The sequence below is a fragment of the Heterobasidion irregulare genome (genome assembly GCF_000320585.1).
Source record: "Heterobasidion irregulare TC 32-1 unplaced genomic scaffold scaffold_05, whole genome shotgun sequence".
NCBI lineage: Eukaryota > Fungi > Basidiomycota > Agaricomycetes > Russulales > Bondarzewiaceae > Heterobasidion > Heterobasidion irregulare.
In genome coordinates, this window is record NW_009258201.1 from 2505687 (window position 1) to 2526289 (window position 20603).

Sequence of the window (20603 nt, forward strand, 5' to 3'; positions counted from 1 at the left end):
TTGCATCAGCATAACTTACTGGCAGGCACAGGGCTCAGCAATGCCTCAGAAATCTAGATAAGTTCATTTTTTTTCGGCCAAAATATTGGCCACCCCCTATTTCTCGTGGGAAAAACTCCGGAAGGATGTTTTTGGACGTATTTTGACTCCCTGAGTCTGATTCTGAAGTTAGTTTGGCATGAAAAAAAAAACCCCGTTCGGGTGCTAGCTAGTTTACCGTGTTTGCGTGTCCGGCATTGTATGTCTAGACATGTCTGTCCAGACACCTGGCCAGAAGTCATGTGTCTGTCTAATTGGGGACTTGCTGGGAGCATCTGGGGTTCTGAAACGTCTGTCCAGGTCTGTACAGACACTTCCCGGTTTGCTGATGTTAGTCTCCTGGCCAACATAACAGAAGGGTCTCACGGGCCGACAGGTGGAGTTTGCCGTTCGTAAGTGTCACTCGCATCGTTGCATAGGAGTGATAGAGGGAGCAAACGAAAAGAGCTCCAGAGAAACCAAAGAAATAACTACAATCCGGTCCAGCCCGCGCGACCTATATAATCAGCACTACGAAAGAGTCCGCCTCCAACCCAACCCACAAGCACGAACCACCCCCTCGCCCACTCCAACGTTCCCCTCCCCGGCACTCACGCCGTCAAATCACACGCCCCCGGCCTCAGCGCACACCACTCGGGCTGCAACCTTATCGCCCTTACGCCACGGCGCTCAAACCGGTACGCGACGTCGTGCAGGCGCGGCAGCGCGGCGCTCACGTTCGCGGTCGCGGCGGCGCCGGACCAGAAGACCTCGGCGGAGGCGGCGGCGCGCGGCCAGACGACGGGGTCGAGGTTCGCGGGGCCGGATTGTTCGGTCCAGAGGAGGTGCTGCCCGCCGAGGACGCGTGCGCGCTCGGTGGGGGTGGTTAGGTTCGCGAGCGGGTCGAAGGAGTAGGCCTGTGGTCGGTGCGGGTCAGGGTCAGTAGATGGAAGGGAAGGGAAGGGGGTGGGAGGGGGCGGGCACCTTTTGCCAGGTCTTGAAGGGGTCGCACCAGCTGTTGCTGTGGGGGCGTGCAAGTGGGCGGCGTCAGTATGTGCTCTCGCTCGTACGCTCGTCGCGTCGCGTCGCAGAAAGGGATGTGCTCACCCTTCGGGGTACGCGCCGACCCATCCGCCGCCGCCGCAGTCCTGTCAGAGACGTACGTAGGTAGACGGATGATATCAGTGGTGAGCGAGAGCGCAGGAGTCTGCGGGAGAGCGGGGCGGGCACGCACGAGGTAGAAGTAGTCGGACGCAGCGTGGACGAGGTCGAACCCCTTCTGCGCGACCTTCGCCGCGTTCAGGGACGAGATCCAGACCCTGCGGCCAGCGAGGGAGCCAAGATCGCACACGCGATGCACGGGGGCGAACAGCAAAAGTATAGGGAGGCGCATGAGGAGGCGCACGAGAGACGCGGAGAGCGAGGCACGCACATGATGACCGTGTCGTTCGCGAGCGTCACGTTATGGTCCAGCACCATCTCTACCAACACACACGCGCGCGTGCGCGCCCGTCAGCCTCCTACACTCCCCTCCACCCAACAACGGACTCACCTTCCCACACCACGACGCGCTTCCCCGCGCCGCGCACCGCGTCCCCGGTCACGCCGACGAAGTCACTCAGCGCCTGCTCGACCGTCTGCCCGCCCGCGACGAGCGCAGCCTGCGTCTGCGCGTCGTCCGCGTAGCACCGCGCGTTGATCTCGTCGCCGCCCGTGCTGAAGAGCGACGACGGGAAGAGCGCGGCGGCCGCGCGCAGGAGCGACGCGGTGTACGTCGCGGTCGCGTTCGTGAGGCGCAGCTGGCCTGCGGGGGGCTCTGCGGGGTGCGCGCGGGCGTGCGTGAGCGTGTGGGGAAGAAGAGAGAGAGAGGCGCGCGGGGGCGGCGTACCGTTCGCGTATGTTGCCCATGGGGTGGCCTCTGCGCACGCGATGTGCTCCGGGTGCGCCTTTGATATGACCGACGTGTGTCCGGGCGTATCGATCTCGGCGAGCACGTCGATCCCGCGCTGCAGCACGCGTCAGCTCGTGCACGCGACACGCAGCAGAGAGAGGAGGCTCACCGCGCCAGCGTAGGCGACGACATCCGCGACGTCCGCGGGGGAGTAGACCTGCTCGGCGGAGTAGGCGCCCGTCGCGGCGAGGTCCTCGAAGCCGGGGATCTGGAGCGGGAAGCTCTGCGAGTCGACCACGTGCCAGTGGAACGTGTTGATCTGCGACGCGCACGTGAGTCGGCGCGATGACGTAGGGGTAGACAGACAGGAAGATCAGACAGGCGCGCACCTTGACCCAGCTCATCGCGTCCAGCGTCCGCTTAATGTCCGCTACAGGGAAGCTATGGCACATATGGACGGTCAGCACTCCCCGCGCCCCCGCACATTCGAGGCACTCACTAGTTCCGCGCGGTGTCGAGCGTGAGCCCGCGATACGGGTACGCCGGGCTGTCCTCGATCCACACGGGCACGCCAAGCGCGTACGTCGCGGCGTCCTTGCCCGCGCCGGGCAGCGCGTACCACATCTGGCCGAACGTCGTGAGCCCGCGGAAGAGCCCGAGCGTCGAGTTGGCGCGCACGACCGCGGGCGTGCCGTCCGCGGGCACGATCAGCGTGTACGCCTCGTCGCGCGCGCCGAGCGGCGCCTGGGCGCCCTGCGTGATGCTCTGCGCCGCGCCTGTACTGTTGCTGGTGAGCTCGAGGATGAGCTGCGAGAGCGTCGGCGCGCGCGCGACGGCTGCGGCGTCGGAGGCGCCGCGCCCGACGACGAGGCGGCCGAGCGCGTCGGTGGTGAGGTAGCCTTTTGCGCGGGCGGCGGCGTCGAGGAGGTCCTGGGGTGCGGTTGCGTTGTGTGGGAGGGAGAGGGCGATGTGGAAGGAGGGGGAGAGGCGGAGCGCGGCGGTCGAGGACCCTGTCTGGAGGGTGCGCGGGAGGGGCCAGAGGGCATGCGCCGGGGATGTGAGAAGGAGGGGGAGGAACGAGAGCGCGAGGGACAGGAGGGGCGCCATCGTGTGATGGCTGCGGGAGGCTGCTCGAGGACAGAGTAGAGTACTAGGAAGGCAGCTAAAGGCAGCGGGGCTTTATGCGCTGCTGCTTCTCGAGTCGCCCTGGCCCACTCCTGGCCCTCGACGCTGACGCGAAAGGCGCATGACCACGCTTCCGGCGCCTCCGCTCTCGCCCTCTCTCCTCGCGAAACACCGCAGAATTTCAGGCGCGTCGCCAGGATGGAGAGGCGCGGCTCAGCACGGCGCGAGCTGCCCTTGTCCGTCCAAGCGCGGCAAAGGCACCGCCCCGTTTGGGCGCGTCATGCTGATGACGCCGTCAGCCACCATGTGCTCCCCATTGCGCCTGTACGGTGTGCGGTGGTCACAAGACCGCTCCATGACGTCGCGGCCATCTCGGTCGCGAGTACGTTGCCACACCCCTATTCTATTCGCGCCCCGGACATGAACGAGACCTCGCGAGTGGGACGAATTCCAGAGGACCAACATACACCGTCACCTACTTACTCACTGCCGTATCTAGCCCGCCAGTCGAGAACACACACACACACACACAAGGTCAGGACATACCCACAAAAATCAACACTCCCAACAGACCACATCAAAAACACGAAAAAAACACGAACAAGTAAACGAAAAAGAAAAGACGCGTGAATCAAAGCAACAAGTCGTCCGCCCCGCCCGCCCCACCAGCCGCCGGCCCAAACGACCCAAACGCACCCGCGCCCGCCTGCTGCTGCTGTTGTGCCTGCGGCGCCTTCTGCGCACCGACGCCCCATATCCCCGCCTGCGCCTTCTCCCGCTCCAGGTCCTTCATCGACTTGGCAGGCGCTGCCGCGCCGACCCCCATGCCCAAGCCCATGCTCGTCCGCTTCCCGCCCACCGGCGTCCCGGGCTTCGATCCCGAGCCGAGCGACATCCCCATCGTCCACAGATCGTCAAAGTTCCCCGCGCCCGCGCCCGCAGGCTTCTTCGCCCCGACGGTCGGTGACGTCGCAAGCGAGGGCGGTGCCGTAGAAGACGACGTCGGGCTCAGCACGGGCTGCGCGAAGGAGAGCGGGCGGCCGCCGCCGTACGTCGCTGGGGTGGGCTGCATGCCCACGCCCATGCCCATGCCGCTGTTCATGCCCATGCCAGTGGGCGCGCCTGTGGTGGCGGGAGAGGTGTACAGCGGCTGCCGCGCGGCGTACGTGGGCGTGCCGGTCGCGGCAACCGGCGCGGGCGCGGGCGCGGAGGCCAGCATGTCCATCAGGCTCGGTTTGCCGCTCGGCATCGGGGGCGCCGCGGCAGTCGCGGACGGCGGGGCCGCCTGGAAGTCGGCAAAGTCGTCGTCTGCGTGCGTGTGTCGATCAGTCGGTAACTCCGCTCACGACAAAGGAGAGAGGAGAGAGGAGGGAGGAGGGACGAGGGATAACGCACCATCCGCGAGGCTCAGGGTCGCGAGCGCGGGGAGCGCCTTCTCCGTGCTCCCCGCCATCGAGAACCCCGTCGTCCCTGCCGCGGTCGCCGTCACAGATGCCGCCGGCTCGTCGTCCGCGAATCCAAGCAGGTCCACCTCGGGCGCCTTCTGCACCGGCACCGGTGGCTGCGTCGCCGAGCGCGTCGGCGCCCCACGCGCCTGAGACTGGGATTGCGCGCGCGCCTGGGACTGCACGGCGGGCACGGTGAGCGAGTTGGAGCGCCGCGGGCCCGACTCGTATTCGCCCGCGTCGTACTCCTCGTACCCGCGCCGCGCGGTGTCGTCGCGGAACCCGCTGCTCCCGCCCGCGCCGCCGCTGCTTCCGCCGCTGTAATCTGCAGGAACGAGCGCACACCAGGGTCAGTGGTCAGTCAGTCGTCCGCGTCTTCCCCCGCGTTCGCAGTCGCGCGCGCACTCACCTCGCTCGAACCCGCTCGCGCTGCCGCCGTAGCTCCCGCCACCGCCGCCGCCCAGCGAGTCGCTGCCGAAGCCGCCGTAGCGCGAGCCGCCGGAGGCGAAGGAAAGCCCGTCGGAGCCGGTACCGATGTATTTGCTCTTGTTGGCCTTGGCCTTGCGCCGCTCGACGCGGATCTTCTCGACGTCGGAGAGGAGCTCGGCGAGCTCGCGCGAGCGGTTACGGACTGCGCGAGGGGGCGGGTGAGCGATGAGTGATGAGGGAGGGCGGGTAGGTGGGGGATGGTGGGTAGGGGCGCACCGTTTATGCCTTGGTCTTTGCCCTTGTCGTCGATGTAGTGGAAGTTGCGGAGCATCTTGATAGTTGAGATGTGCGAGCGGGCGTCGTCGACGACGCGCTCGCTGCCGTGCTTGACGAGGTACTCGAGCAGTTGGAGCGCCTGCGTGGTCGTTAGCCCACGGTGTCGAGAAGGGAGGAAGGCGAGAGAAGACAGAGGACGGCACCTTGTATATATGCCGCCACTGACGCGCTTCTTTCTCCATGAACTGCGCGTATATGCACGGCATGATCTCGTTGAAGTTTTGACTTTTTCGGGAGGTCATCGGGGACTGATCAGGGAAGAGCGGGGGGGTGGGTGCTCACAAGTTGAATGTCCTAGATGCGGCGGGGCGGAGTGAGATGCGTCGCCCGGGTGGGACGGGGGGACGGGGCGGGGACGTACCCTTGTGCGATCTCGGTCATCAGCGTCGAGCTCGCTCCCCTGCGCGCACGCACAACGCCAAGAGCATCAGCGCCATCATCCACGTGTGCCCGTTCATGCCCGGGGGGTCCGAGATGGAATGAAAGAAGGAGGCGACGTACCATGGATCGTCGTTGGTCGCCTCGCGCACCTTGGCCTCCATCTCGCTGACATTAAGCACGACGTTCTTGGCCTACAGATCACCGCACAAGGGGCGCCCGTCGTCGTCAGCGATCACACTCGGCCTCACATCAAATGAAGCAATGGAAGGGCGAAACACGACACACGAAACACGGAACGAAGACGAGACGAGGCGAGGGCAAGGGCGAGACGCAAAGAAGCAAGCGGCGGGGCGGGCGGGTGGCGGTAAGGCGTGAGGCAGGCCGCGGGCGCGGGGACGCACCTGGTTGTACATGCTCTTGATGTCGTACATGGTGAGGTTGGTGATCGTGTTTCCCCATGATTCGATGCGGTCCATCGTCGGCGACGACTGCAGGGAGGACGAGCGGGAGGGGGCCGGTGATGAGGAAGAGAGTGCGTGGAGATGCGAACGTGCTGGCGCCCTTGCCGAGCGACCGCGCCGGTTCCGGGCGGCGACGGCGGCGGTGGCGGCGGCGGTAGCGGCTGGTGTGGACGGCACGTGCCGAAGTCCGCGACGGCGGGGCCGGTGCCGGTGCCGGGACGGACGAGATGAGGGCACGCCGGGAGCCAAACGCGGCGGACTGGGATGGAGTGGTTTGCTTCCGCTCCGAGCCTTCTTTAGCCCTGGGACGCTTTCACGCACGTCCCGTCTGCTCTGTTGCACCTCAACTCGCCTCCACGCACGCACGCCGTCCAACACAGCGCCGCGCTCACGATTTCCCTTTTTTTTGTTTTGCTTTTCTTCTGCACTTCGACACGCGCCATCGCCGTCCGGACAGATAGCTTGGAAGCGTCGGAGCGTCGCTGTCGTCGTGCGCCCCAACGATTCGCCACCCGCCTGAGAGACAGGTCGCTCCAGGTGCATGCTATAGCCGCTCGCCGGTCAACCGCTGCCTTTTGGTTCGTGTTTCCCATTCGCCTTTGCTCTCTCTCTTTCTATACCGGGCGAGCGCGTCGTGCGGGAGCGCCGCTCTGCGCCCGCCACGGAGACGTGCCGGGGTGCCCGCCGCGCGCTGGATGGGGCCGTGCGCGTGTTGGACAGGAATGTGATTTCGATGAAATTAGGTCCTTATAAGTCGCGTTGCATGCTCGACGATCCCGCCTTGCGATGCTCTACCCGCCTGCATGCATTGTCTCGCCGGCGGTTAGCGCGCCCGCGGGACAGTCCGCATTCTACCAACTATCGGCGATGTTCGCCGCCCTTGTACAGCCGTGCCGCGCACCGTGTACATACATCCGCGCGCTCGTCGTCCTCGAGATACATCCATGAACGATGTACTCGCTGTATGCGCCGCGTGTCCCGATCCACGGTGCCGCGAGACATCTTCTGACCAGCCACGCGTTGTTCAACCAGATGCCCAGTAACTCGTCCTGCAACGCCTCACGACTTTTCTGACCCCCCGAACGCACTCCGCATACGAACATACGACCCATGCCGTCCCTCCTCACGCGCCTCCGCACCCGCGCGATCAGCCAAACGACCGCCACGTCTGACTCTTCCCACTCCGCCGCTACCGCACACGGCGCCTCGACACCCACGACCCTCACGCCCTCCACGACCACGCACTCGCACTCGCATTCGCAATCGCACTCAAGCACCAAGCCTCAGTTCCAGCCCCTCCTCGAACGTAAGATACACCCCGACGTTAATTCCCTCCTCGAAGAATACTCCTCTATACAACATACCCCGCCCCCGCATACCCCTGCGCCCACCAGACCGCCGCAGGCGAGGCGCATATACAGACCCTACCACGAACGCCACTCCTCAGAAGAAATCGTCCCCGTCCCCCTCAGGCCCCGCCGCCCCAGCCTCCCGACCGTGCCCGCCGTCTCGCTGAACGACGACGAGCTCGTCACTGCCACCGCGGAGCCCACGCGCCCCCCGTCCGCGGCGAGCCGCGCGTCCAAGGTCAGCCGGGCCTCGCGCGCAGGGAGCAACGGCGGGCGACTGCTCTCGCGCATCTCGTCGCTCGCCTCGCCCGGCGAGTGGTCGACGACGTTCGGCCGCGGGAAGCAGGAGCGCGCAGCGGGCGAGCAGCCTTCGCCGTGGCGCGCGCGCCTCAGGTCGAAGGGCCGCGGCGGCGGCAGGGCGAGCGGGCACGGCTCGCCGTCGACGACGCCGAGCACGCGGACGCGCTCGTCGGACACGATGAACAAGGAGAACGCGGACCGCGGCTCGGCGCAGCACTCCCCCTCCGCCTCGCCGTCCGCCTCTGTCTCCGTCTCCGCGTCGGCGTCGGTGACTCCGTCCAGCAGACCGCGTGGGAGCACCACGCCGGGATCGCACGCCTCGCGCGGCGCGCGCGCGTTCGACTCCCCCGGGACGTTCGGGCGCCCGTCGAGCTCGCTCGACTCGCACTCGCAGTCCCACTCTCACTCACAACATTCACAGCATTCTCACTCGCACGGGCATGGACATGTCTCGGGGGCCGCGACCCCACCGCCGCCGCTGCCGCCCCTCGACCACCCCGAGCTCGCCTCCGTCCTCCTCGCGCGCGCGAACCCCGCCACCGGCAGCGCTGGGCGCGGCAGTGGCGGCGGCGGGGCGCGCACGCCCGATCTCGAGCGCGCGTTCGAGCTCGACGAGCACGGATACACCCTCGGCGATACCGCCGCCGCCCCCGATCCCCATCCCCACCCCCGGTCTGAGCCTCGCCCCCAGGCGCGCGCGCACGGCCAGACGTATCCGCCGCGCGCGCAGCCGCGGCCGTTTGCGCTCGCGCTCGCTGCGCAGCAAGGGCAGGGGCTGGGGTTGCGCGGGGAATCGTTGCCCGTGCGCGCGCACAGGAACAGCACGAGCCCGAGGATCCACCTCGACGCGAGCGCGGGCCTGCTCGCGGACGTGCACACGGCCGCGGACGCGAGCGGCGTTGCGGACACAAGCGCGAACGTGGATGCGGATAGCACGTTCGGGCCGTTTGCACTCGCACGCGTCATTCGGCCGTACCGCAGCCTGCCGAAGGTGCAGAACATCTTCACCGCCCTGTCGTCGCCTGCGTCGTTGGCCTCGCCGAAGATGCACTCACCAGCGGCCGCATCCGCGGCGTCTCCCGTACCGCAGGATGCGGGCGCCAAGTCGCCGACGTCGCCGGCGTCGCGGTTTGGCGAGATGGTGCGCGCGCGGACGCGCACGCGCACGCAGTCGGCGCGGAGCCAGGGCCACGGGCGGCGCACGAGCGCAGACTATTTCGCTCAGCAGGCCACGGCGGGGACGGCTGTGGATGGGCTGACAGAGAACCACGCGAAGGCGCGTGGAGGTGGGAAGGGGAAGGAAGAGAAGGAGAGGGGAGATACGGGAGAAGACTGGGCGGCGCGCGTGTCGCGGGAGATGGTGCGGCTGTCGCTTGGGGGGGACGTTGCGCTCGCGTTCGGGGGCGGCGACGAGGTGGTCTCTGCTGCCCCCGAGGCGCAGCGCGCGCGCGGGCGGACGGGCAGCAGGGGGAGCACGGGGCAGGGGGGGCGAGGGACGACGGCGCCGGGTGCGGGGATTGCCGGGGAGAACAAGGGCGCGGAGCCGGCGGCGCGTGGGCGTGGGGACAACGTGCCTCGAGAGAGACCCGCTCGCTTTTCAGCACCCTCTTTGCTCTCGTCCTCCTTCTCCCTCCCCCCTCCCCCGCCCCCGCGCGCGCAGTTCCCCTTTCCCGCTTCTTCTTCTGCTGTACCCCTTTTTTCGTCGTCGTCGCCACTGGGGGGCGCCCCGTTTGTACAGGTATCTGCTGCGTCAGCGCGCGTGCGCCGATCGGATCCGTCGATGTCGTGGAGTGTGGGCAATGAGGGGGGGCAGGAGCAGGAGCAGGGCGCGAGGAGGGGGGATCGGGATCGGGATCAGGAGAACAAAATGCCGAGCCAGAGCCAGAGCCAGAACCAGGGCCGCGAGAATGGGGGGATGGCCTCGCGCGCGGGCAGCGTGCGCGGGGCTGGGGCTGGGGCTGCGGGCACGAGGGTGTTGCGCAGCTCGATGAAGGGCAAGGGCTCTACGCGGTCCGCGCAGCGCAGCGCGCGTGCGTCCGCCTCGTTTGCGTCCTCGTCGAAAGACCCCGAGCAGCAGGATGCGACCGGGTCGCGGTCCTCGGCGCTCTTCCCCTCGGTCGCGTTCAGCAGCTCGACGCTGATGCCTGGCGAGGCGGCGCAGTATGGTGCAGGCGAAGCGGGCGAGCCGTTCCGGACGCCGCCGCGCTCGCGCGCGCAGAGCGCGACGTCGATCGCGAAGGGCAAGCGCAAGGCCGAGGACGTCGACAGTACGCCGCCGGACCTACGGGGCTCGCCGCGCGCGACGTTCGCGATCCCGGCTGATCCACGCAGTGAGTACCATCAGCGTCCAGCCGACCTCGTTCTCCTTCGTCATTTTACGTCATTGGGGTCGCTCCGGCGACTTCGACGCGCGCGGGCCGCGCTGTTCGCACGTTGTCTGGCTGTCGTCTGTTGATGCAGATGCAGATGCGGATGCGGGATCACCATCGCGTTCCTCGCGAGCGGTGCACGAGCACTTAGCGCGGCCGGTTTCGCTCGTGGTCGTGGTCGTGCCGTTTTATTGACCGTGTGCGTGCTTCCGTTTTGGACAGTCACCCATCGCCCGTCGACGGTCTCGCGCGTGCCCTCGTCCTACCACCGCAAGCGCGCCCGCCTGTCCGCACCAACCACGCCCAGCCCCTCCCGCGCAGGCTCCACCACCGCACAAGCACAGCCCGCCACCACTACCACCACCATGGGCACCTGGTCCTCCCGCACGTCCTCGCGCACCCCCATCCACAGCCCGTCCCGCGCGCCCTCCGCGCGCGAGGGCTCGTCTCCCGCCCACGTCGTCGCCGCCGCCGCTGGGTCTGCACCGCACACGCCGCTCGAGGCCGCGCACGATAGGCGGCGCAGCCTATCGCAGATCTCGATCCCGCTAAGCGCGCTCGTGACGCCGCACGCGCCGTCGATCGCACCGTCGGGGACGTTCCACATGCGCGACCCGCGGCGGCCGCGGCGGCGCCTCGAGACGGCGTGGACGCTGCGGCTTGGCCGGCGCGGCGGGGGCTCGGCGGGCGGGGAGGACGAGGGCGAGGGCGGGTCGCCGGCGCACGCGTGGATGTTTTTTGTTGGGTTTGTGTTGTTCCCGCTTTGGTGGCTCGCGGCTGTGTTGGGGACCCCTGAGACGAGGGTGGTGGGCGGGGAGGATAGGGAGAAGGCGGTTACGCTGGATGATCCGCAGATTGAGTTCGGTGCGTCCTTGTTCTTTTGCTTGCGTGTGATGGACGGATGGCTGAATCGGCGCCGTTGGTGCAGATGCGAAATCGTGGCGCTTTCGGTGTCGCGTGATGTCGGTCCTCTCGCTCTTTACCTACGTTCCCTTTATCGTCCTCGTCGCCGTCTTCGTCCCCCGGTAGCACGCGGGGCTCCCGACCGCCCTCTCGACCCCGACTCCGACCCCACCCGACCCCGGCCCCGTCGCCGTGCCGCGCCGCACGCGCCCCTCGCTCCTTGCCTCGCTATCCCCGTCGCCGCCTCTTCCCGCGCGGACTTGGTGTGTACGTGCGTGTTATTGTGTTGTGTTGTGTTTGCATGTAGCCCTGGTTCTGGTTCGCGTGTTCGTTTGTTGCATCTGTTCATCCCTGTTCCGCTGATTTGATACGCCATACAACCATCCGCTCATCCGCCTCCGCCCATTCATCCGTCCATCCGTACTCTCACCCCCATCGACCCTCCATCGCATCCGCCCGCCCGCCCGCCCGCGAAAACTGCCTCCGTCCCCATCTGTTGTCACTCCTTTTTACTACTTCTGATTATATACCCACTGCCGCCCCACCGCACCCACCCCACTGGCTCCCATGCGTTTGGTTCGGACACGGGCGCGGTGTTGTGTCGTGTGCGCGTCCTCGTCTTCTCTTAGAGTCCGAGTCCGAGTCCGAGATTGCGATTGTTGTTTATACGTCCGTATAGCCCTATTTGGCACGAATGAGTATATATGTGCGTGTGCGACGTGATCGAGTGCCAGGTTCCGTCGCCTTTCTGGGTTAGCTCGTGTGGGACGGCAGGATTGGTTCCGCGCTGAGGTGTCGGGTGTGGCGAGTGGAGGCGACGGCGTGATCACCGTGAGCATCAAGTTGTTCTTGGTCTGGCTGCGACAGATGCATGGCGTTGCACTGGCGCCGGTTGTGGCGTGCTGCCGGAGTACACATCATGTTTGACCGCAGGGGGCCGGGGGAGGCCGCGACGCCGACCGAGCGATCGCGGCCATGCACGTCGCAGGAGGTGGGGCCATCGCCTTGTAACAGTCGCCCCCGTTGCGTCGCCGAGTCGACTGCTCTCTGCAGCGGGCTTGTAATACTCTACTTTCTTACTCGTGGGCGACGACGATGGACAGAATGTGGGCGCGGCTCGAGGCGCTGGGCGGTCGCGCGCGGACGGAGGGGCGCAGGCTCGCGAACGAGTTCGAGGTGCTGAATGTAAACTTTTACCGCTTGCATCTGCTCTTCTTGTGCGTCGCCTCCCTTCCCTGGCTCCCTCTCTCGCCGCTGACGTCGCTTCTGCCGTCCCGACGCCGTCCCCGATGCCGCTCTCACTGCTGCCGTCGCCGCCGCGCCCAGCATCGTCACCCCGCTCGTGCTCGCCGCCATCGCGTACGCGAGCAACGGCAGGTTCCCCGCGAGATACGTCGACCTGCTGTTCTGCTGCGTCAGCGCGATGACGGGCACCGGGCTCGCGACGCTCGATCTTAGCGCGCTGACGGCGTGGCAGCAGACCATCCTCGTCGTGCTCCAGCTCGTCGGCAGCCCGGTGCGTCTCCCCTCTCCTCCCCTTTCCCGTCCCTCCCGCATCTAAGCTGTCAGCGCGTATGTCTGGCCGGAATCGGGCTGGATTTTCGGGGTTGGGTGTGCGCGGTGTAGATCACGGTCGCGCTCGTCGCGGTGTACGTCCGCCGGAGGTACTTCCAGCGCCACCTCCAGTGGATCGTCAAGTCCGAGTTCGAGCGCACGCAGACGCGCGGTGCATCTCTGGACGCGCGCGCGAACGACGTCGTCGCGCGCGGGCGCACCGGCACCGGCACCGGCACTGCGGACGCCAATACCATGCGGCACAGGGCGAACGCGGGCGGCGCGAACGGCACCGAGAACGAAAACGGAATCAAAAGCGAGAACGGCAACGAGAGCGGCAACGCGGCCGAGACCGTGACCGAGAAGCGGAGCGGGGAATACGACGCGCGCGCAGAGTCGAGGAGGCGCCGCGCGCGGTTCAGGCCGACGGTGGACGTCGACGCGACGCTCGTCGCGTTCTCGACGTCGCCGGAGCGCATGATGGCGAGCCCGCTCGCGCTCGAGCAGGACATCGCGGACCACATGTTCGGCCGCAGTGGACAGGCGCGGGCGCCGTCGGAGCGGCGCGTCGGTTTCGCGCGCCAGCGAGGTGAGCGGCGTTCCACCGCGCCCCGCTCCCGCCCGTATACACACGATGCTCACTATGCGGCTGGTGGTGGTGCCGCGATGCTCGCCCAGCGCCGACGCGCCGCAAGACGGTGCAGGTCGTCGACCCGGACCACAGCACCGACGACGCGTTCGGCGGGTTCGGCGATCCGCTGAGCCTCCTCGCGCGCCTCTTTCGCCGGCTGTTCCCTTCCATGCAGCAGCGGCTCCGGCGCTCGATGACCATGCCCGCCGAGTCGAAGCTCGTGCCGCACTACATCAACCTCGACACCGTCCCGCAGGGCGCGCGCCCCGTGCCGTATTTCACGTTCAACGCGCGGGTGCGCAGGAACTCGGTGTTTTATGGGCTCTCGGACGACGATTGTGAGGAGCTGGGCGGGGTGGAGTACAGGGCGCTCACGGCGCTGCTGTGGATCGTGTCTTCGGTGCGTTGATTTTGTCGTAAGGGCATTCATATATGCGTGCTGACTGATCTCGCGCCGCCTGCAGTACATTATTGGCACGCTTTTGATTTCATTCGTGGTCACCGCGCCATACATGTCGCTTGGTAAATGGAAGTCCATATTCCAGCCGCCCCAGCAGCATCGTATCATCAACCCCGTGTGGTGCGAGGAACCTGCTCCTCTCACTCCGACTTATCTTTATCATTTGCACTCTGCTCTCGTAGGTACTCGGCTTTCGAGGTCGTCGGGGCTTGGGCCAACACGGGCATGTCCCTGGTCGATCAGAGCCTTGTTCCGTTCCAGACCGCGTACCCTATGCTGATCTTCCTCATCTGGGTGGCGGTCGCGGGCAACACGGGATTCGTGAGTGCGCCATCGTCCGACTCCTCGAACCTATCCTGATCGTGATTCCGATAGCCTATATTGTGAGTCGAGACGTGATCGGTGTTGTTTGAATCTACGCACGGCAAGAACTGACCTTTCCGTCTCTGTCGACGCAACGCAGCCTGCGGTTCCAGATGTAAGTCCTTTGAAAGCCTCGCTTCTTCTCTGACCGTGCTGGTAGATGGGCGATATACAAGTGCTTCCCGAAAGCGTCGCAGACGCGCGAGACCCTCCACTTCCTGCTCGACCACCCCCGGCGGTGCTTCATCTACCTCTTCCCATCCCGCCAGACCTGGTTCCTCTTCACCGTGCTGATCCTCCTCAAGTGAGCCTCCCGCGATCTGCCGCCGGCCCGGCTGCGCGTTGAAGTTTGAACTGATGCGTGGATCCCAAGCTTGACGGACTGGTTCTTCTTTTTGGTGCTGAATATCGGGAACGCGACGGTGGAGGCTATTCCGGTCGGTACGAGGCTCGTGGTGGCTGCTGTGCAAGCCGTTGCGGTGCGCCTTGCGGGGTTTCAGTCTGTCGCGATCGCCGCGCTGGCTCCTGCCGTCAAGTGCGTTTGATCGTATCGTGGTTGTGTGACTTGTATCTTGACGCGCTGGCTGCAGGGTGCTCTACCTCGTCATGATGTACGTGTCGGCCTATCCAGTGACCATGAGGTGCGTCCGTCCGCCTGCACAGAGTCGGCGTGCGCCACGCTGATGCCTATGCGGCGACAGCGTGCGCTCGACGAACGTGTATGAAGAGCGCTCGCTCGGGGTGTTCGAGGAGGAGGTCGACGACGACGACGACATCGAGGACGAGGAGGACTACCCCGAGACGGACTCGCGCGTCGCGATCTGGGGCCGCTACCTCGCGCGACACGCGAAGCGGCAGCTCGCATTCGGTGATTACAATTCCGCGCGTGCTTCGTGCCGTGGGCGCCGCGCGTCGGAGCTCGCTCATGCGTGGTTTGCGTTGGCTTTGCAGATATGTGGTGGCTCGCGCTCGCGCTGTTCCTGCTGTGCATCATCGAGGTGGGCGTCCCTGCCGTTCTTTTGTGCGGGGGCGGGGGCACGCGGCTGACTTGGGCCTCGCAGAGACACCAGCTGAGCGACCCTTCTAGCGACTCGTGGTTCAATCTATTTTCCTTGAGTGAGGCACCTCGCATGGTTCCGTCACGAACGAAGCACCGCTGATCGCGCGTCCTTGCCATTCCCATCCCCCAGTGTTCGAAATAGTGTCTGCGTACTCGACCGTCGGCCTGAGCCTCGGCATACCCACGGTAAGTCGGCGTTCCCGACCTCCCACCTCCCTCACGCACACCGCGCCCTCACGCTCCGCCCCAGGCGAACTACGCGCTCACAGGCGCGATGCACACCGTCTCGAAACTGATCATATGCGCCGTCATGCTCCGCGGGCGCCACCGCGGGCTCCCGGTCGCCGTCGATCGCGCGATCATGCTCCCGAAAGAGTTCCTCGAGAAGGCCAGCGAGAAGGCGCGCCAGATGAAGGCGCGCCAGGCCGCGAGGTCTTGGGAGAAGGACGCGCATGGGCGGCGCTCGGGTGTGTAGATGGATAGATGCTCGTGGATGCTGGTGCTTTTGGATATAGATTTAGGTATGGTGGGTGGATGGATGGATAGATAGATAGATGGATCTAGATGGGTGCGGTAATATCCTCAGTGGACTGGAGTTCTGTATATGCTGTGTCGCTTTCAACTGTGCTTTGTTGCTGCTAATGATGATTGTGTATGATACCACCCTGCCCGCAGGATCACGAAAAGTGGTCAGACGCCATTTGCAGGGAGCCTTTGGTAAGAGACGTCGAGGATAGTTATATGGGGCGCAGTTTTTGTACCTGGCTGATTGCGGTATCCTCTCTTGCCGGGAAAAGCTGAACAAGCAGAGGCAAATAAGCACGCGCAGGGGTGTCTCTGTTACAAGGAAAAAGATCGATGGTACGTAGGCTCATGAGAACCTGTCGGAAAGAAACGATGAGGCCTACTCTCTGGATGGCAGACGGGACCCCGTCGCATAATATGCACAAAATATGGTGCTGAGAGGTATCGATATGATCGCATCGATGCGTGGTGTCTCGCGAGAAGCGGCCTCGAGGCTTCAAGTTCGAGTTCTGCGACACGAGAAAATGTGCAGCCATGAATCCACGTACACATGTCATCCACAGAGGTTTGCTTCCACCCTCGCGAGCCCGAGCTAATAATCCAGAAACTCCACGACATTTAACGGATGACGTAGGCTGTGTCCGTATCCAAAGGCACCACGGTAACTTATCGCCGACTTGACTCACGGAGCTTAAGCGTCTTCGTCGTTGTCGGACTTGACACTGGGCTCTCCTTCGCCAACCTCCTCTTGGGTATCCTGTTGAACAGACTGAGGCGCAGTCGGGAGCTGCCAGGTCAAACGACCTTCGGAGAACGAGGTCTCTGGAGTAAGTGGGTCAGTGGGAGGGTTGTACTTCAGCCACCATCCTCGTCCCATACGACACCAGGTGTTCTTCCCACCGGCAAAATAAGTGTAAGTGAGTTCAGTGCTGAGCGGGACGGTTGGATGTTCGTTGGAATCCGTGGTGGGGAGGAGGCCCTCGTCGACGAAGACGGCGAAGGTGTGAATTCTAGTAAAGGGAGAGCAAAGAGGATCACGCCGTCAATGTTAAATTGAGATTCGAGTGAAGAGGAACATACATGTGATCGCCACAACCTTTCCAGTGACCACTGGCAGTGTAAGGCAAAAAAAGAAAATGGTGCATGTCGCGTTCAAGCACCTCGTCGATGAAGTCTCCAATCGTAGCACCGGTGCGGTCGTTGTAAGTGAGGTGGTAAACGACAAGATCGAACAGCTCGTCCGTCTTGAAGAGACGAACAGCGTATTCTCCTGGGAAGTAGTTTTCCCCAGAAACCCAGTCCTGGTGAAACGAATCCAGATTAACTTCAATATCCGTATTGAAAATATGACTTTGTGCGCACCTCTTGACCGATAACGTCAGCAGACTGCATCTCAACGCCCAGCTCCATAGAGATGCGAGCAGAGTTATAATAGGTGATGCCGTCGATTGTCCAAGGCTGGGCGGAGTCCAGCGCCGCTACCATATGATTTTTGGCATAGAAACCCTGTTCGGGCAGGGAGAGATTCAACCATTGAACGCTGTACTTGGTGACGACAATATCCCTGACGATGGGAGGAGTGCGGATGGCAGGTCCCCTATTTTTGTTAGTGTTTCAGGACCCATCGGCATCGAAGTTTATGGGAAGGAGCTCCTAGTCCGTTCAAAACAAAACGGAGAGAGAGGGAAACGACATTGGTTTTAGAACATTGTAGGCATAAAAATGTCGTGATGTTCGACGCCTTGTTCGACATTGGACGTCTGCGACGGTGTAACAGAAGAGACGTCGTCTCCCTGCTGCCCGTGAACGAACGTGGAAAAGCTGGTCTCTGTAGTGTTCTCAGGGGTAGACATGTTTGGAAGGGCGTCGTGACGCCAGATGCTCGAGACGTGACAGACCCGAAAACAGGTTTATTAAAGAACCGGAGGCGAGAAGAGAGAAAGAGAAAGAGAAAGCGGGGGAAAGCTGCTACTGAGAATGCCGTCTTCGGGGCCCTTTTAAGGTGCAGCCCGAGGCGCGCAGGTAATTGTCTTGTGTACGAAAGGGAAAGTAAGTTTGGGAAACAGGCCTGTAAGTACGAGAGTGAATGAGTAATCATACGAATATATATAGTAGTTGTGTAGGTATACTCGGAATGCGTCCACGATCGGAAGCGGACGAGCGATGGCCGGGCTTACAATGTTCTAAAGAGAGTACGCTGAAATGCTTAGAAGACAAGCTGGGGATGTGAGGATGAGTACTTGAGCGTGCTTTGCACCAGCCGCCCTACACCGGCTAACGGGTGTAAAATTGAAGATGTCGACATCCTTCCACCCGCAAACCGACGGCTCCAGTGAACGTACGAACAAAACAGTAAATCAATGTCTTCGGTTTCACGTCAACCGCACACAAAAGGGCTGGGTGCGGGCGTTACCTATCGTACGTTTTCACCTCATGAACACTATGAACGCATTTACTGGCGTGTTACCGTTTATGCTCAGGATGGGACGCGCCCCGCGTTCGATACCCCCTCTGCTCACGCCGGCGTCGCCCACACCGACAGACTCGCCCGAGGCCCTGGCTTAAGCCACTATTACCCGCATCCTCGATATCGCACGGTCCGCGGCCGACTCCCTGACGGCCACGAAGATCGCACAAGCGGACTCCGCGAATAAGCGGCGCGCCCTCGAGCATGTCTACGCCGTGGGCGACCGCGCGTATTTATCAACGCTGCATCGCCGCCGTGATTACAAGGCAGCGGGACAGACACGCGCCGCCAAGTTCATGCTGCGCTTCGACGGACCATACACGGTCACGCGCGCCAACCTCGCCCGCAGCGCATACAGCCTCGACATCAGCCTCGACAGGTCTGCCGCAGCGCCCAACGCGTGTACGTCCTTCCACAGCAGTCTCTTGCGACCGTTTTTTCCGAACGACCCCGGCCGTTTCCCGCTCCGTGAGTTGCCCCGCCCTGGCCCCACAGTCGGTGTGGGCGGCAGCGTCGAGTGTGCCACCTGCAAGGAAGCACGACAGGGCTTAATAAAGCGTCCAGAGGGACCAGAACATCTGGCTACTCCATGGAAAGGCCGATTGGGGTGAAAGATGGTGTCAGTACTTGGACACGTTCGATGTGATTGCGAAGGAAGGTATGAAGGACGATTAGGGACGCGATCGGGGAAACCTCTGGACATTTGACCTCACCAAGGTTTCTTGGTATGGCTGCAGAAGTACTTGATAGATGCTAAGACGGTCAAAGATAATCTCGAAGCTTGAAATTTGCAGTGCAGATAGCTTTTGAACAAAATATAAAGCCTCGCGCACAGATTTGTCTAAACCGGCCCGGGTCTGCCGGTGGCCAACGTGACTCGTGGCTAAAGCGCGTCCATGGGCGTCAAAGCCGAATAATATTAGCATTCATTTTCTCCTATCAATTTGCTTCTTATCCTCTCTTCTTACCACCTCCTGCATTCTCGTTCGTGTCATTTCGTCTATTATTGTGAACCAAAAGACTTCTCCTTGGCCCTACCGCCACGTAAGTGCCCTTTGTAGCAGTCTTCCTATCTGCTATTTACATTTGACTTCATCTTGGGTACCGTGTTGTGATTTTATGTCGACCTAACCGGTCCACTCGTGCGTCTCACTCTGTCGTTGCTTCTTGCCCTGCTTATAACCTCCAACAGTATTTTATTTTATTTTATTCTTTCTTTCGATTTGGACTTCCATTTCCGTCAGTGTATGTATCCTGGTCCTAGCCTTCATTGTCGTTACTCGAGTGTCTTTGTCTAGGGCGTTGAGATCGTCTGTCAACGTACTTTTATCAAAGGCAGTACCACTTTGTCTATTACTCTCACCCTATTCCACTCGTGCGTATCATTCTCTAGCCTTGCCCTACTCTTTCTCACGTCGCATTGGCTAGTGTAGCTCGCAAATGCAGCCTTTCTCCCCTGATGATGAGGTCGTCATCATGGCTGAATGTAGAAAACACCAGGCAGAGCATGGGCGTGGCAATAAAAAAACCGGCTGCGTACTTGTTGAGCCATATCCATACATTGTCAAATATGGCGACCCCGAGACTCTGGCTTCCTACATCGTAACGCAGTCGTTTTTGTACTCACAAAGTAACAAGCTTCGTATCCCTAAGCTAATCCACCAGTTCGACAACGGACAAGGAACATCATACGTCGTTCTAGAGCACATCAAGCTCGTCGAATCCCCTGATGACCTGGACGAGAGGATTGTAGATGCTGTGAAGTGGCTTTTGGGGGTTCAAGCTCCTTCCGACCACCAGTTAGGACCGTTAGGAGGCGGGTGCATCCGACATGCCTTCTTTGAAAGCAGCGAAGCACCGCTCCCTTTCGTGAATGTTACGGCGCTTCAGAGGTATGTAGACAAAGTACGTGTCCAGTAAATTCTCTCGCACGCTCATCGTCCGCTAACATGAAATTCGGAACAGGGCCGCACAAGGCTTATAAACAGCGGGAAAAGCTTTGATCGCGTCAAGCTCACGGAGGAACGGCTCGTTTGCGTACAAGCGAGACTGGACGCCAGCCACTTTGGCGTCGATGAAGAAGACAACACGGTTCTGATGGGTTTGGGCAATATCTCATTCTTGCCAGAGTCCTTTGCGACGTACACTCTCCTCTCCAGCGCCAAGTTTGTCACCCTTCCAAAAACCTTGGGTTTATCGGGTGATACGAATATGAAGGCTATGGTGGCAATTGCTCATAACTTGGGCATGACAAGCGATCCGAGCCTTGGTGCGTCAATTTATTTGTACCTCAGATGGAGGGAGAGATTTCGACTAACTTTTGTTATTCTAGGCCTGGACAAGTACGGGAGGACCCCGAACAAAGGGACGAAGGTCACAGCTTCTGATGATCTCTAAGTTAGGCTTGGTAAGTGATCACAGCTGCTTTTCATAAAACGCATATATATTTACATCAGACACAGGAATGAGAGATCTGGGTTCGGATTTCCTGAGCTAGTATATCGTAACTATTGTTCCGTCAAGTCCTTTTCGCCCT

The 20603-nt window shown here is 62.5% G+C and overlaps 7 protein-coding genes across 7 annotated transcripts; 4 read left to right on the plus strand and 3 right to left on the minus strand.

Moving 5' to 3' along the window:
* Positions 1–460: 460 nt before the first annotated feature.
* HETIRDRAFT_33073 (glycoside hydrolase family 20 protein) lies at positions 461–2635 on the minus strand. Its single transcript, XM_009547480.1, has 10 exons — positions 2409–2635; positions 2299–2350; positions 2079–2228; positions 1907–2024; positions 1571–1834; positions 1451–1499; positions 1253–1337; positions 1126–1166; positions 1003–1039; positions 461–935 (listed from the first exon to the last, which is right to left on the minus strand). Exons 1-10 carry the CDS (start codon positions 2531–2533, stop codon positions 630–632), a joined length of 1227 nt encoding a protein of 408 aa, XP_009545775.1. The 5' UTR covers positions 2534–2635; the 3' UTR covers positions 461–629.
* A 1030-nt stretch (positions 2636–3665) lies between these two features.
* Positions 3666–6133, minus strand: HETIRDRAFT_475666 (equilibrative nucleoside transporter protein; the record flags this gene model as incomplete). Its single annotated transcript, XM_009548449.1, has 9 exons — positions 6027–6133; positions 5746–5816; positions 5606–5644; positions 5527–5538; positions 5388–5469; positions 5185–5323; positions 4889–5110; positions 4430–4804; positions 3666–4342 (listed from the first exon to the last, which is right to left on the minus strand). Exons 1-9 carry the CDS (start codon positions 6099–6101, stop codon positions 3666–3668), a joined length of 1692 nt encoding a protein of 563 aa, XP_009546744.1. The 5' UTR covers positions 6102–6133.
* A 1063-nt stretch (positions 6134–7196) lies between these two features.
* HETIRDRAFT_384593 (uncharacterized protein) lies at positions 7197–10722 on the plus strand (the record flags this gene model as incomplete). The annotated part of the gene is made up of 2 exons (XM_009548450.1): positions 7197–10094; positions 10327–10722. 2 exons carry the CDS (start codon positions 7197–7199, stop codon positions 10654–10656), a joined length of 3228 nt encoding a protein of 1075 aa, XP_009546745.1. The 3' UTR covers positions 10657–10722.
* A 9-nt stretch (positions 10723–10731) lies between these two features.
* On the plus strand, positions 10732–11133 carry HETIRDRAFT_475671 (uncharacterized protein; the record flags this gene model as incomplete). The annotated part of the gene is made up of 2 exons (XM_009548451.1): positions 10732–10968; positions 11033–11133. The coding sequence occupies exons 1-2, from the start codon at positions 10836–10838 to the stop codon at positions 11131–11133; spliced, it is 234 nt and encodes a 77-aa protein (XP_009546746.1). The 5' UTR covers positions 10732–10835.
* Positions 11134–12102: 969 nt separating this feature from the next.
* HETIRDRAFT_168848 (potassium transporter) lies at positions 12103–15550 on the plus strand (the record flags this gene model as incomplete). Its single annotated transcript, XM_009548452.1, has 15 exons — positions 12103–12224; positions 12334–12523; positions 12634–13150; positions 13240–13592; positions 13657–13772; positions 13835–13973; positions 14028–14035; positions 14176–14319; positions 14389–14550; positions 14606–14656; positions 14717–14883; positions 14967–15013; positions 15077–15131; positions 15206–15261; positions 15326–15550. 15 exons carry the CDS (start codon positions 12103–12105, stop codon positions 15548–15550), a joined length of 2352 nt encoding a protein of 783 aa, XP_009546747.1.
* Positions 15551–16291: 741 nt separating this feature from the next.
* On the minus strand, positions 16292–17453 carry HETIRDRAFT_427309 (uncharacterized protein; the record flags this gene model as incomplete). The annotated part of the gene is made up of 4 exons (XM_009548453.1): positions 16292–16610; positions 16681–16901; positions 16963–17197; positions 17308–17453. 4 exons carry the CDS (start codon positions 17451–17453, stop codon positions 16292–16294), a joined length of 921 nt encoding a protein of 306 aa, XP_009546748.1.
* Positions 17454–19507: 2054 nt separating this feature from the next.
* On the plus strand, positions 19508–20464 carry HETIRDRAFT_318928 (uncharacterized protein; the record flags this gene model as incomplete). The annotated part of the gene is made up of 2 exons (XM_009548454.1): positions 19508–19972; positions 20033–20464. 2 exons carry the CDS (start codon positions 19508–19510, stop codon positions 20462–20464), a joined length of 897 nt encoding a protein of 298 aa, XP_009546749.1.
* Between the last annotated feature and the right edge of the window lie 139 nt (positions 20465–20603).